The 12,573-nt window shown below is 34.3% G+C and overlaps 1 protein-coding gene across 2 annotated transcripts; it reads left to right on the plus strand.

Annotated features, from left to right (window-relative positions):
- Nucleotides 1-1,520: 1,520 nt before the first annotated feature.
- On the plus strand, nucleotides 1,521-11,460 carry LOC132269034 (dehydrodolichyl diphosphate synthase CPT3-like). Of its 2 annotated transcripts, XM_059770028.1 has the most exons (3): nucleotides 1,521-1,752; nucleotides 9,802-10,013; nucleotides 10,154-11,460. In XM_059770028.1, exon 3 carries the CDS (start codon nucleotides 10,196-10,198, stop codon nucleotides 11,111-11,113), a length of 918 nt encoding a protein of 305 aa, XP_059626011.1. In that variant the 5' UTR covers nucleotides 1,521-1,752; nucleotides 9,802-10,013; nucleotides 10,154-10,195; the 3' UTR covers nucleotides 11,114-11,460. The 2 variants fall into 2 exon arrangements, with proteins under 2 accessions (XP_059626011.1, XP_059626010.1); XM_059770027.1 differs by lacking the exon at nucleotides 9,802-10,013 and having other exon boundaries at nucleotides 1,522-1,752.
- The last annotated feature ends 1,113 nt before the right edge of the window (nucleotides 11,461-12,573 follow it).

The raw sequence follows: 12,573 nt of genomic DNA on the forward strand, positions 1-12,573 counted from the left end.
AATTTTAGATTTTGCTGTTTTTGCTCTCTTACTCACACACTTGCTCTATGTAACTTAGTGTGTGACAACTTATGATTGACGGGATCACATAGTTCCGAAACATCTAATAATTTTTCTTAAATAGAAGAGTTCCTTTTTATGGACAAATATAATTCTTCTTGACATATTAATATAATTTGGCGATGTGTTTAAGGAAAATGATGAAGTCCCTAATATTTGGCAATGAAATGGCCTACTTTGGTACACTTGAAAGGAAATTAATGGAATGTGATAAAATACTCATTTCAACCATTAATTTGTTTAATACGATTTAAAATGGGAATGAACTTTCTTTTGGAATGAAAATTCATTTAACAAACTTGTGAAATTATCATTTCATTCCAAGTAAATTTAAAAAATAAAACTTAATTAAATATTTTTTTTTAGTTATAAAAATCATCACATTTCCACCACCGCCGCTGCCTTCCAGTGCCGCTTCCGTCTTTCACCACCTCCACTTAAAATAGTAATTATCATTTCATTCATATATCATTTCATTCATATATCATTTCTTATTTACAATAAAATAAGGACAATATTTTAGGTTAGGAGGGTGAAGTTCATCATTTTATTGTAGTCCATGTAAATAGTTTACACATATATGATATATTCTACTAAATTGTTAAGTGAACTTAAACCTTATTTCTTGCAACTCTAGAAAGTAAACTCAACATTGATTGAATTTGAAGTATCCCCTCAATAACCATCTATCCTTCTTGATTGATGCAGAGTTGATGAAAACTTTTATTATTGAAGCAAAACAATAAGGTTTTCTTATTATTGATTTTCATTAAATAATTATTTATCTATATATCAATAAAAATAAAAATTAAAAAATAAAAAAGAATCGCTAACCAATAATATTAGGGTTAAAAAAGAGATCGTTATACAATAATATTAGAGCTAAAAAGGATTTGTTTTGCTGTGGAGGGAAAGGAAGAGAGGTAGATGACCGTGATTAAGATGGAAAGAAAAATAAGAAATAAAAAACGTTTATGGAAATAATAAAAAGAAAAAGAAAAAAAAGGGGTTTAATTCGTACAAAATGGGTGAGTTCATCTTTGAATTTTTTTTTTTTTTTAGACAAGTGTCATAATTACATTGGAGCACATATTTCTAGAGAAGACCCAAATATTATTCTTACTCATTCCATTTGTACCAAATTAGGCCTTAAATCAATAGAATAAAAATGACTATTTCACTCCATTTCCTTCCATTTTGATTTCCATTTTCATTTGTACCAACTTAGGCATTAAATCAATAGCCAAGTGTTTGCAGAAGCAAAGTGAGCGGATGAAGGGATTAAAAATAAATAAATAAGGGGAAATTACATATGCATGAACTTGGTGAGAATAATTTATATTTAACTGAAGTCAAACTGGTAAAATTTCATTTAGGTGAAGTTTGACTTACATAAGTGTTAATTTCCCTCCCAAAGTTCATGTATCTGTAAGTTTCCCAATAAATAAATAACATATTAGCAAAGTCAACATAGAAGCATCGATCTCAATTCTCAGGTAACCGGCTATTAGTTCAATTTTCCTGGTAGAGAGAGGGAAAGAGACTGCTGTCCAATGCCGTGGAGTTCGACTATGGGATTCTGATGTCGACTCCATCTCACCGCTGCATATTGTTCTCTCCATATCGTCTGTCTCAACTCCTGCCAACTGCGAATACTTGCATGTTTCTCCTTAATCAATCGCAGATTTATAGGTAATAAACTATCTTCTTTATTTTCACTCGTTACTTCACTATAAATTTTACTCTTTTCGTTCATTTCGATAGGTCTTTCCAAATTGTTTAGTGAAATTTACGTATTTATTGGTAATCAATTGGAGATTTACAGGTAATAACGAACTTTTTGATATATATATATATATATATATATATATATATATATTATTTCACTAATTACCTCAGTATAGATTTTATTCTAATAATTTCTTTCGTTAATTTTAATTGACGTTCCCAAATTATTGAATGAATATATTTATTTTTACATATTTCTTGGTGATTATTCAGAGATTTACAGGTAACACGATATTCTAATTATTTATTTTCACTTATTACTTCAATCACCCTAAATAATGCTCAGACTCTTTCTTTCTTTTTAATCGCTTTTCCCAAATTCTTAAGTGAAATCACCCTAATTCTTGGGCCAAAAATAGCATACTATGAATAATCCTGAATAGATATGTTTACTTATAGTATTATATGTATGTTACTTATCAAAAAAAACTTACAGTATTATATGTATGTAAATAAATACTAGAGATTGATTCGTTCATTAGGTGTCATTGCTTAGTCTTCGAGTTGCATAGTCTAAATTTGTTCTGTGACTAGGTTTCATTGTTATGAAATTGCTTATTGATTAATTTGATTTGATTTTGTTTTGTTTCTCAATTCTGAACAACTTCTTGATTTAAATTGTATGCTATGTACCACTAAGGCCTGTAGCCTTATGGTATCTACTCTACCTTCCAAAGTAGATATGTAGTTTTACTATTACAAATGATGATTTTCCAAATTTGTTAGTTCAAAATTTTCTTTACGGATGCTGGTCATGTTGATCTTTCATATCTGTGTTGTTTATCTTCTTTACATTTGTTAATCAACTCTAGTATTGTATTTGGTGATTTAGTATGCCTACCGGGACCTGGTCATGTCAACTTTGTTAATAGAAGGTAATTTCAAGAACAAATACAAGATCTAGGCTAATCAATTCCCTGTAACTTTCTTGTGCGATAAGTGTGCTTGTTGTATTCAAATACGACCTCCAATATGGTTTTAGAGGGTAAACCCATTATGCATAAACCAAGGAAATAATGCTCAGACTAGGAGTCTAGGATTAATCAATATAGATACGAATAAGCATTCAATACTGCCACTTGATTGCTTGCTTATTGTAAATTTGTAATATAAATTAGTAGTCCTCTATCAACATGAAAGTTCTTAACCCCCATCTCCCCACCTTGAAAGTAGTCACCATGATTGGTTTAGCAAATTTCCATTTCTGGTTGTATTATGGTTTAGTACCTCATTTTATATCCTTCCGTACCCTCCAAAAGCCCAATTAAAGCATTGCCAGCTGTGCCTGCATTCATTTTCTCAAATCTCGTTCTGTTTTGCTTCACTAAATTCTACAGTAACCATGATATTTTTTGTGGACTGTGGGCAAGACAGATTAACAGCAATGCTTTGGAATTGAGCATTGGCATTGGAACTAATAGGTTCACTCTGGAGCTTTAGGTTCTATACATAGAATAAAAGCTAAATCCATTTTCATGTTAAATGATTTCTTCTTTATTTAGTCCTTTTATGATTATTATTATTATTTTGTATCTTCATGTTGAAAACGTATACTGTTTTATATGTCATGTCCTAAATAGCAGCAATAACAGTAGCAATAATTTAGCAAGGACATGATACTGAAGAACCAAACATTGGGACATATCCTTCCTAACAAGTTTTGCTTCTTAACATAGCTCCAGCTCAATCTCTGAAGAGAGAAAAATGATTAGAATTGGAGCAACCGGGAAGTAGAAATGATATTGTTTGCAATAAGCTACCCAACTTCCAGAATCTTGGAATTCTCTTGCACTGGTTCATTCTCTAATCAAATTTGTGAGCACATGCTAAATTTTAGGAACCAAAATGACCTATTGTTGAGAAACCCGAACTTTGTTCAAATTAGTGAGAGAACCTACACAAGTGAAGAAGTTTGAAATCCATACAAATTTGTAGAACTAAAGAACCAATTAAGGTGCTGTTGATTGAATTACAAGTCTATACAGCTGTTTACTTGATGAATATGGCTCAGTAGACATCTCCACTAGCGTCATTCATAAAATACCATATTTTAGGTCATTAGACAAGCTCTAAGTGGCAGCTAGTCTGGTGTATGCACGAAACTCGATTTATGAGTTTGCAATTGTAAGGGTACCGAATGGCCTTGCACGGCAATAGTTATAATATGAAGCATCTGTTTAAAAATAATTATACCGAATTGGACAAATTCATCTCCTATAATTTTATTTTGTCATGTTTATAATAGTGGCCAACCCTGTGATGGGGTATAAATGGAACCTGATATAGCAATTAGCTGAGGCATATTTCACACTGCTCCTCTATATCAACCTTTTATTGTGTTTCTTTTATATAGACTGGGTTAAGAGTAATTCTTTATCTGATCTACAATTTTTAGTTTCAAATTATTGATCGCACTGGAATCAAATGTGTGAAGCATTTTCATCAAAATTTTAAGTTGATATCAGAATTTTATTTGGTAGTTTAAGATTTTAAATGAGGATTTCTATCCATGTCTTTCAAGATAACCTCTTCAAAACTTTGAGAGGGGAAGCTATATTTATGATGTCTAAAATCCTATAAGACTTGGGGTTTTTTTTTGATAAAACTAAAAATTAAGTACTAAAAATCTTAAGAGCTGAATTTTTAGTGCTGATGTTTTAAGTGCTAGTTGTAAATTGAGCATTTCTTTGACATTTGTTTGTATTTTAATGTTCAGCGACAAGCAACGTCGCTGTGACTTAAAATTTTACTCCATATTAAGTGGGACTTAATTTTTTAGGGTATTCAAATTGTGTTATCAAACACACTTGATCTATTGAGAATTAAGTACTGAGTTGGGTTATCAAACAACACCTTGGTTGTGCCGTATTGAAAATGAAATTGAGTAGTATAAACTTGAAAGGAAAGAAATATGGAATAAACCTTTTCTCTGTATTAGCACACACATCACAAGTTTACACGGGTTCTCTTTATAGGAGAAAATACATGCACATAACTAGCTGGCCTAATTAATAATTTCCTAATTTACAGCATTTGACCAATATTCTATTTACAACAAATATCCTCCAAATATTATATTTACAGCTAATAATATATGGTAGTATTACTACCGAATCTTTCCTTTTTAACACTCTCCCTCAAGCTGGTTTGAAGATATCCTCCATAGCTAGCTTGCCAATTAGTTTGTCGAACTGTCTTGTAGGAAGTCCCTTTGTAAGCACATCTGCAACTTGCTCGGTAGTAGGAATTTACGGCATACAGATCAATCCTTTGTCGAGCTTTTCCTTGATGAAGTGTTTGTCTACCTCCATGTGCTTTGTTCTGTCATGAAGCACTGGATTGTGAGCGATCGGAATAGTAGCTTTATTGTCACAAATATACCTTCTTTGGATCTAGCAAACTCCATTCATAAAGAAAGTATTTTAATGCACCCAAATCCTTGATCTCAAAGTTAGCTGCAAATGTCTTTTTCAGTCTCTCCAATTCTTCATTATCATTACCTGTCAAGACTATATCATCCACATAGACAATTAACACTGCAACATTGCCTTCTCTACTGTGTTTATAGAACATGGTATGGTCAGCTTGGCTTTGACAGTAGCCACAATTCTTCACAACTCTCCCAAATCTCTCAAACCAAGCTCTAGGGGACTGTTTGAGACCATATAAAGATTTTTTCAGTCTACATACTTTATTAGGCCCCAATTTTTCCTCAAACCCAGGTGGTAGATTCATAAAGACCTCTTCCTCAAGATCTCCATTTAAAAAGGCATTTTTTACATCTAACTAGTGTAATGGCCAGCTGAAATTTACAGCAAAAACTAACAAAATTCTGATTGAGTTTTTCTTGGCTACAGGAGCAAAAGTTTCTTTATAATCAATTCCATAGGTCTGGGTGAACTCTTTTGCTACTAGTCTTCCCTTGTACCTCTCTATGCTACCATCAGCTTTACATTTCACAGTAAAGACCCATTTGCAGTGTACTGTTCTTTTCTCCTTAAGTAAATCAATCATCTCCCAAGTACCACTTCTTTTAAGAGCATTCATCTCTTCCATCACTGCTAACTTCCAATTCGGATCATCAAGAGCTTCTTGAATGTTTCTCGGGACAAACAAGTGTGAGATTTTTGAGGTAAAAGCCCTATGACTATGAGAGAGTTTTTCATGAGAAAGGTATTTGGCAATGGGATATTTGATTCGAATACCTTTCTTAACAGCTATAGGAATATCAAGGTCTAATGGTTCTTGGTTAGGAGAAACAATAGGAACTTTTTTTTTTATAGGAACTGAAGATGAGTTAGAAACATAATTACCTGTGATATTTGGAGGTCCAGTACCCGGAGGTTGAGATTGATCATTTCCAAGAGGAATAGGCTGACTTTGACTCTTTTGATGAGGTATTCTCCGAGTATAAACCAGAGGCTCAGTATTGGGAACTTTAGTGCCCAGTTGTAGTGATTCTTCCCCTGTTTCAGATACAGTAATGTTTAGCACTATATGACTAGGATTCCCTTCATTGTTTTCATTGGTTTTATCACATTGTTCCTGACTTTGAATTTCGGGAATAATAGTAGGATGAGGTGAATGAGTCAAAATCACATTTGGTAAAGGAGTAGGAGATAAATTCCAAAAAATTTCTTCCATCACCTCATTCTCCCCCTGAAGAGAATTTTTGGGAAAGTATGATTTATTTTCAAAGAAAGAGACATCCGTAAGTGCATAAAATTTTCTTTTTTGGGGATTATAGCACTTATATCCCTTTTGATTAGAAGCATATCCTATGAAAACACATTTTTCAACTCGAGGATCAAGTTTGGACCAAGTATTATTAGGTATATGAACAAAGCTATGCAGCCAAAAATCTTTAGAGGTAAATCCGAGTATATCCTTGATAATGAAAAATTTCTTTTGAAACATTCTAATGGCGTGCTATATTTTAAAACACGTGAAGGCATTCTATTAATCACATACGAAACTATTAAAATAGCTTCCCCTTAAAGATATTTTGGAACATTCATTAAAAACATTATAGCACGAGCCACTTCAAGTAAATGTTTATTTTTTCTTTCAGCAATTCCGTTTTGTTGAGGGGTATCCACACATGTAGACTGATGTTAAAATAGCTTCCCCCTAAAGATATTTTGGAACATTCATTGAAAACATTATAGCACGAGCCACTTCAAGTAAATGTTTATTTTTTCTTTCAACAATTCCGTTTTGTTGAGGGGTATCCACACATGTAGACTGATGATGGATACCCTTTTCTTTCAAAAAACTCCCCAAAATTTCATTAAAATACTCAGTTCCATTATCGGTGTGAAAAATGCTAATTTTTGTTTGAAACTGAGTTTCAACCATTGTGTAAAATTTTTTTAAATTTTTTTCAACCTCGACTTTTCATTCATCAAATAAACCCAACATAAACGGGTATGATCATCTATAAAAGTAACAAACCATTTTTTCCTAGAGATAGTAGTGACTCTTGAAGGTCCCCAAACATCACTTTGTATTAAATAAAATGGTTTTGAAGAAGTATAAGGTTTTGGCAAATAAGTAGTACGATGACTCTTAGATAAGTAATAACTTTCACAATAGAACGACGAACAATCAAAACCTTTAAATAAAGTAGGAAACAAATGTTTAAGATATGAAAAGGTAGGATGTCCTAGTCTTAAATGCCAAAACATTATTTGTTCATAAACAGAGTTAAAACTAACATTACTAAGGCCCTAAGCCTTTTTATTACTGGAGAAGTCCCCATCAAAGTAGTAAAGTCCATCTATTATCTTAGCACTGCCAATCTTCCCCGAGCTCCGGTCCTGAAATTCACAGTAAGAATCACAGAAAATTACACGACAATTAGATTTTTTGGTTAGTTTACTCACAGACAAAAGGTTGCAAGCTAGTTTAGGGACATGGATAACAGATTTAAGATCTATATTCTTGGATAATTTTATCAAACATTTTCCTGCAATAAGTGAGAAACTACTATCTGCAATTCTAATTTTTTCAAGGCCAGAACATGGTGAATAAGTGCTAAAAAGATTGGAAAGGCTGGTCATATGATCAGAGGCTCCAGAATCGATGATCCATGGAGTATAATTTAAACAACAAGAAAGGGCATTAAGTGCACTACCTGTTTGTGCAAGAGAAACACTAGGAATATCAGATGAGGAATTAAATTTCAGCAACTTCAGAAGGTGATTCATCTGCTCCTTGCTTAAGGGACTTGTCTCAGCTTCACTAGCAGTAGGAACCGCACGCCTAATTTTGTCACTAGGCTTGTTACTCTTCCAATTCGCTGGTTTTTCGTGGATTTTCCAGCAGTTCTCCCGAGTATGGTGTGGTTTGTTGCAGAAGTTGCACCAGACCCGTGGCTTCTCTTCAGTTTTTTGCTGAAAATTAACTACTTTATTAGCAGCAGTCTCTGCAACAATAAGGGCATAACTCTCAACAGGTTCGCTGGTCGGCTTCTTCCCCAACATTACATGCCTGCGGCTCTCTTATCTTTGATCCTCAGCAAACACTTCACCAATTGGAGGAAGTAGAGTCCTGCCAATGATCCGTCCTCGTACTTCACCAAATTCCACGTTGAGCCCAGCAAGGAACTTGTAAATGTGATGAGCCTCCATGTTCTGTTTGTAGTGATTGGCATTTTCAGTGGATTTCCATTTATAATCATTGAACAGATCCATGTCCTGCCAAAGGCGCTTCAATGAATTAAAATACTTGGTGATCGAGTCTTCTCCCTGCCGAATCTCACTAAGTTTTAGAGTCAATTCGTAGATCTGAGATTGATTTCCCAAATCAGAGTACATTTGATTCATGTTCTCCCAGAGCTCCTTGGCTGTGGAGTAGCACATATAGTTGGAGCTAATATCCTTGTCCATGGAGTTCACAAGCCAAGTCATCACCATTGAATTTTCTGCATCCTAGGTCACGTACGTTGGGTCCTCCGATGCTGGTGCCTTCTTGTCTCCTGTCAGGTATCTGATCTTTCCCCGCCCTTTGATGTACATCCGAATGGACTGGGACCACCGTAAATAATTGTCACCATTAAGGCGAATATTGGTGATTTGAACCGAATGAGAATCGGTACTGGGGGCTTGGGTTGTCGAATTGGTTGACTGGGTTGTGATAGGCGAGGTTGACATGGAGGAAACGTCAGACATAGCTGATCAGCGAAGAAATTGTGCAAAAAAGAAAATTAGGGTTTTTTTTTTTTTTTTTTTTTTTTTTTTTTTCTTAGGGTGGTTCTGATACTATATAAACTTGAAAGGAAAGAAATATCGAATAAACATTTTCTCTATATTAGCACACACTTCACAAGTTTACACGGGTTCTCTGTATAAGAGAGAATACACGCACATAACTAGTTGGCCTAATTAATAATTTCTTAATTTACAGCATTTGACCAATATTCTATTTACAACAAATATCCTCCAAATATTATATTTACAGCTAATAATATTTGGTAGTATAACTACCGAATCTTTCCTTTTCAACAAGTAGTAAGTGGAGCACATTAGTATGAAAGAACCGATATATGATAATAATTTTTTTTATAAGTAAACCGATATATAATTATGACTGTAATGATGGTTGCTGTTGTTGTTGGCGTATCTTCATAATAAGATTTGATTGAGGTGTTTGATTTAGTGGGAGACTTTTCTATAACTAACTTTTGATTCATACTTTATCTAATAAGTAGTATCTAACAGTTTTTAGAAGATTAACAAAGTGGTTGGTCATTAAACGGGTAACAATTTACACAATAAAAAATTAATTGACCTAATGACTCTCAAAGTAGGAGTTTGAAAAGAAGTTTGTTATAGTAATATGAACTAGAATAAAAAGAAACTATGTTGAAGGTTGTTATCTTGTGTTGATATTTCTTGAACACTAGATGAGTTATTAACATGTTCATGTTGATCATTCATGAAAATATTTCAGAAAGAGCTGCACGAAATTTTGGAAAAGATTTGTCGTCACGTCCGTATGGATCGCCAATAAGATCAGTTTTGTGAACAAACCATGCTAGCTGCTACAAAAACTTGTCCAATGACTTGAAATGTGGTGTCATTGGTAACGATGAGTCGATGACCTATCACCCTAATTCCTAGAAATACGGACTAGATGGGTTTTAACTGTCCATTTAACATGTGGTATGATTAGTTTATATGGTACACTCTATGGTTTTTAAATTCATACAATTTCGTTTCCACATGGGTTATATAGTATATACTTATGTGATTGTGTCTTTTTCCTCGAAATAATTTTGACGGACGTTTGATTTTGTGAACAGATAAATTTGGCAATACTAATTTAGCACTTAAAAGGCTTTTATATGGATAACAGAAGTGATATTCAAACTACAAAAATCTTTGGTAATTTGGGCAGTTTCCTGCGAAGATGCATTTTTCGTGTTCTTTCCGTCGGCCCCATTCCCAATCACATTGCCTTTATCATGGATGGGAATCGAAGATATGCAAAGAAGCAGAATATGATAGAAGGAACGGGCCACAAGATTGGGTTCTTGACTCTCATGTCCGTGCTTATATATTGTTATGAGCTGGGCGTGAAATATGTAACTATTTATGCCTTCAGCATTGATAATTTCAAAAGACGTCCGGAAGAAGTGCAATCTGTTATGGAGTTGATGCAGGAAAAAATTGAGGGGTTAATCGAAGAAGAGAGCATAGTGAACCGCTATGGAGTTAGGGTTTACTTTATAGGTAATCTTAGGCTCTTGAGCAAACCTGTCAGGTTGTCAGCCGAGAGGGCTATGGCAGCCACAGCCAGCAACTCCAAAGCAGTGCTCTCAATTTGTGTTGCCTATACTTCCAGTGATGAAATAGTGCATGCTGTTCAAAAATCTTGTGAAGAAAAATGGGATGAAATCAGAATACTAGAGACTCTAGATGCAAGTGGTGCTGGGTCTGGAAAAATTGGACTTGGAGAGAGTGAAACAGATCAAGGGCAGCACCTCATTAATTTACTAGATGTGGATAGGAACATGTATATGGCAGTTGCGCCTGATCCTGATATCATAATTCGTACTTCTGGAGAGACCCGCTTAAGCAATTTTCTTTTGTGGCAGAGTTCATATTGCCTTCTATATTCACCTTCCGTGCTTTGGCCAGAGATTGGTTTTTGGCATTTGGTTTGGGCAGTTATGGATTTCCAGCGGAACTACTACTTTTTGGGAGAAAAAAAAGAAGCAAGTATAAATTTCTCAGGTGGAAATCAATTCTCAACATCTTGACCATAATGCGTTCTTTTTGAGTAGTGATTGTATTCTGTTTTGTGGGTTATCTTATAGTCAATGCCCCTGGTATCAGGCTGGGAATGTAAAATTCAATTTTTGCTGAGCTGTGATGATATTTTTGATACGTTGTAGAAGTTAAATGTGAATCTTTTTGGGTCATTGAATGATTAGAACAAAAGTGATGTAGGGTTTATAGTCTTTTATTAGCTTAGCACGTGACAGTGAGAAAGTTTGGCTTGAGCTTGGAAGGCCATTGTATTAGTGTTATAATGAAATTTATTTGCTCTCTCGGATCAATTGGTCATTTTTTACATGAATGCTCTATTGGTGTTTTGTGGATCTAATTAATTGTGCTTCTGCTTCTCTACTATGCTGCTGAGCCATATGTTGTTGAGTTAATGTGTTGTGGAATCTTGTGCTATGTACTGCTCTTTGAAACTGCTATCTACCATGCTGCTGCTTTTGTCTATGGCTACTGCTTTTTGCCCCCATTTTTTCTCTGCTATATATATATATATATATATATATATATATCCGGTTTTCTCTGGTTATCCTCTGATTCTCTTGTTTCTTGCTAATGCTCTGGGATTTCTGCTGCACTTATTTCAGATAGTTCTATACTTGTACTGCTCTGTATCTTGTTGCTGACAATGTCACAATCATTGAGCCCTGCCCGGTACTCTTGATTCAAAACAAGAGCATCCAAGTTCTCAGGGAGTGAAACATGACCCTTTAAGTAATGCAAAACTTGAGACATGCTTGGCCTAATTGCTGCCACAGGTTGTTTCAACACAACAGTCCAAGCTTCAACGCCAACTCCTTCTCCTCCCCCTCGAAATCCATTCCTTAATTCGGGATCAGCAGTCTTTTCTCCAACATTCTGCTACCAAGTCCACAAGAATTATCTACTGCTCAACAACAGATGGCTCAAGTCTGGTGGTATTTTTATTTTATTTTTCCTTTTGTGATTTCTTTACATTGTGGTTTTTTCTGTCAGCTGCACATAACTTCAATTATAATGCATATATATCTCATTTACTTTAAAAAAAAAAAAAAAAAAATCTTGTTTGGTTATATAATATGTTATAATTCAATGATATTCGAAAACATATTCATTTGGAATTGGAAATGATTTCAAATTAAATAGAACAGCACTTGTGACCAAAACCGCCATCTATAAAACTGAACATACTAGTTAGTAAAAAAGGACAAGCAATTAACAGCCTCGTGATCAAATTAAAAAAATCCTAAAATCAGGAGCAGAAAAACAAGCCATTAACAGCCGTAGTCATCAAAATCAAATCGATAACCCTAACCTCATTAGCATAAAAAATGATTACGCGACTTGCCGTGGTTTAGAGCAACGTAAGCAAAATGACCTCACCTATGTACCCACTTGCATCATAGCCTACTAGGATCTAAATTTCTACTATTAATTTATTTACTACGTACCCACT

Source organism: Cornus florida, unplaced genomic scaffold (assembly GCF_030987335.1).
Source record: "Cornus florida cultivar Cherokee Brave unplaced genomic scaffold, ASM3098733v1 CherokeeBrave_3.0.0_Hap2_Chr08, whole genome shotgun sequence".
NCBI classification, from domain to species: domain Eukaryota; kingdom Viridiplantae; phylum Streptophyta; class Magnoliopsida; order Cornales; family Cornaceae; genus Cornus; species Cornus florida.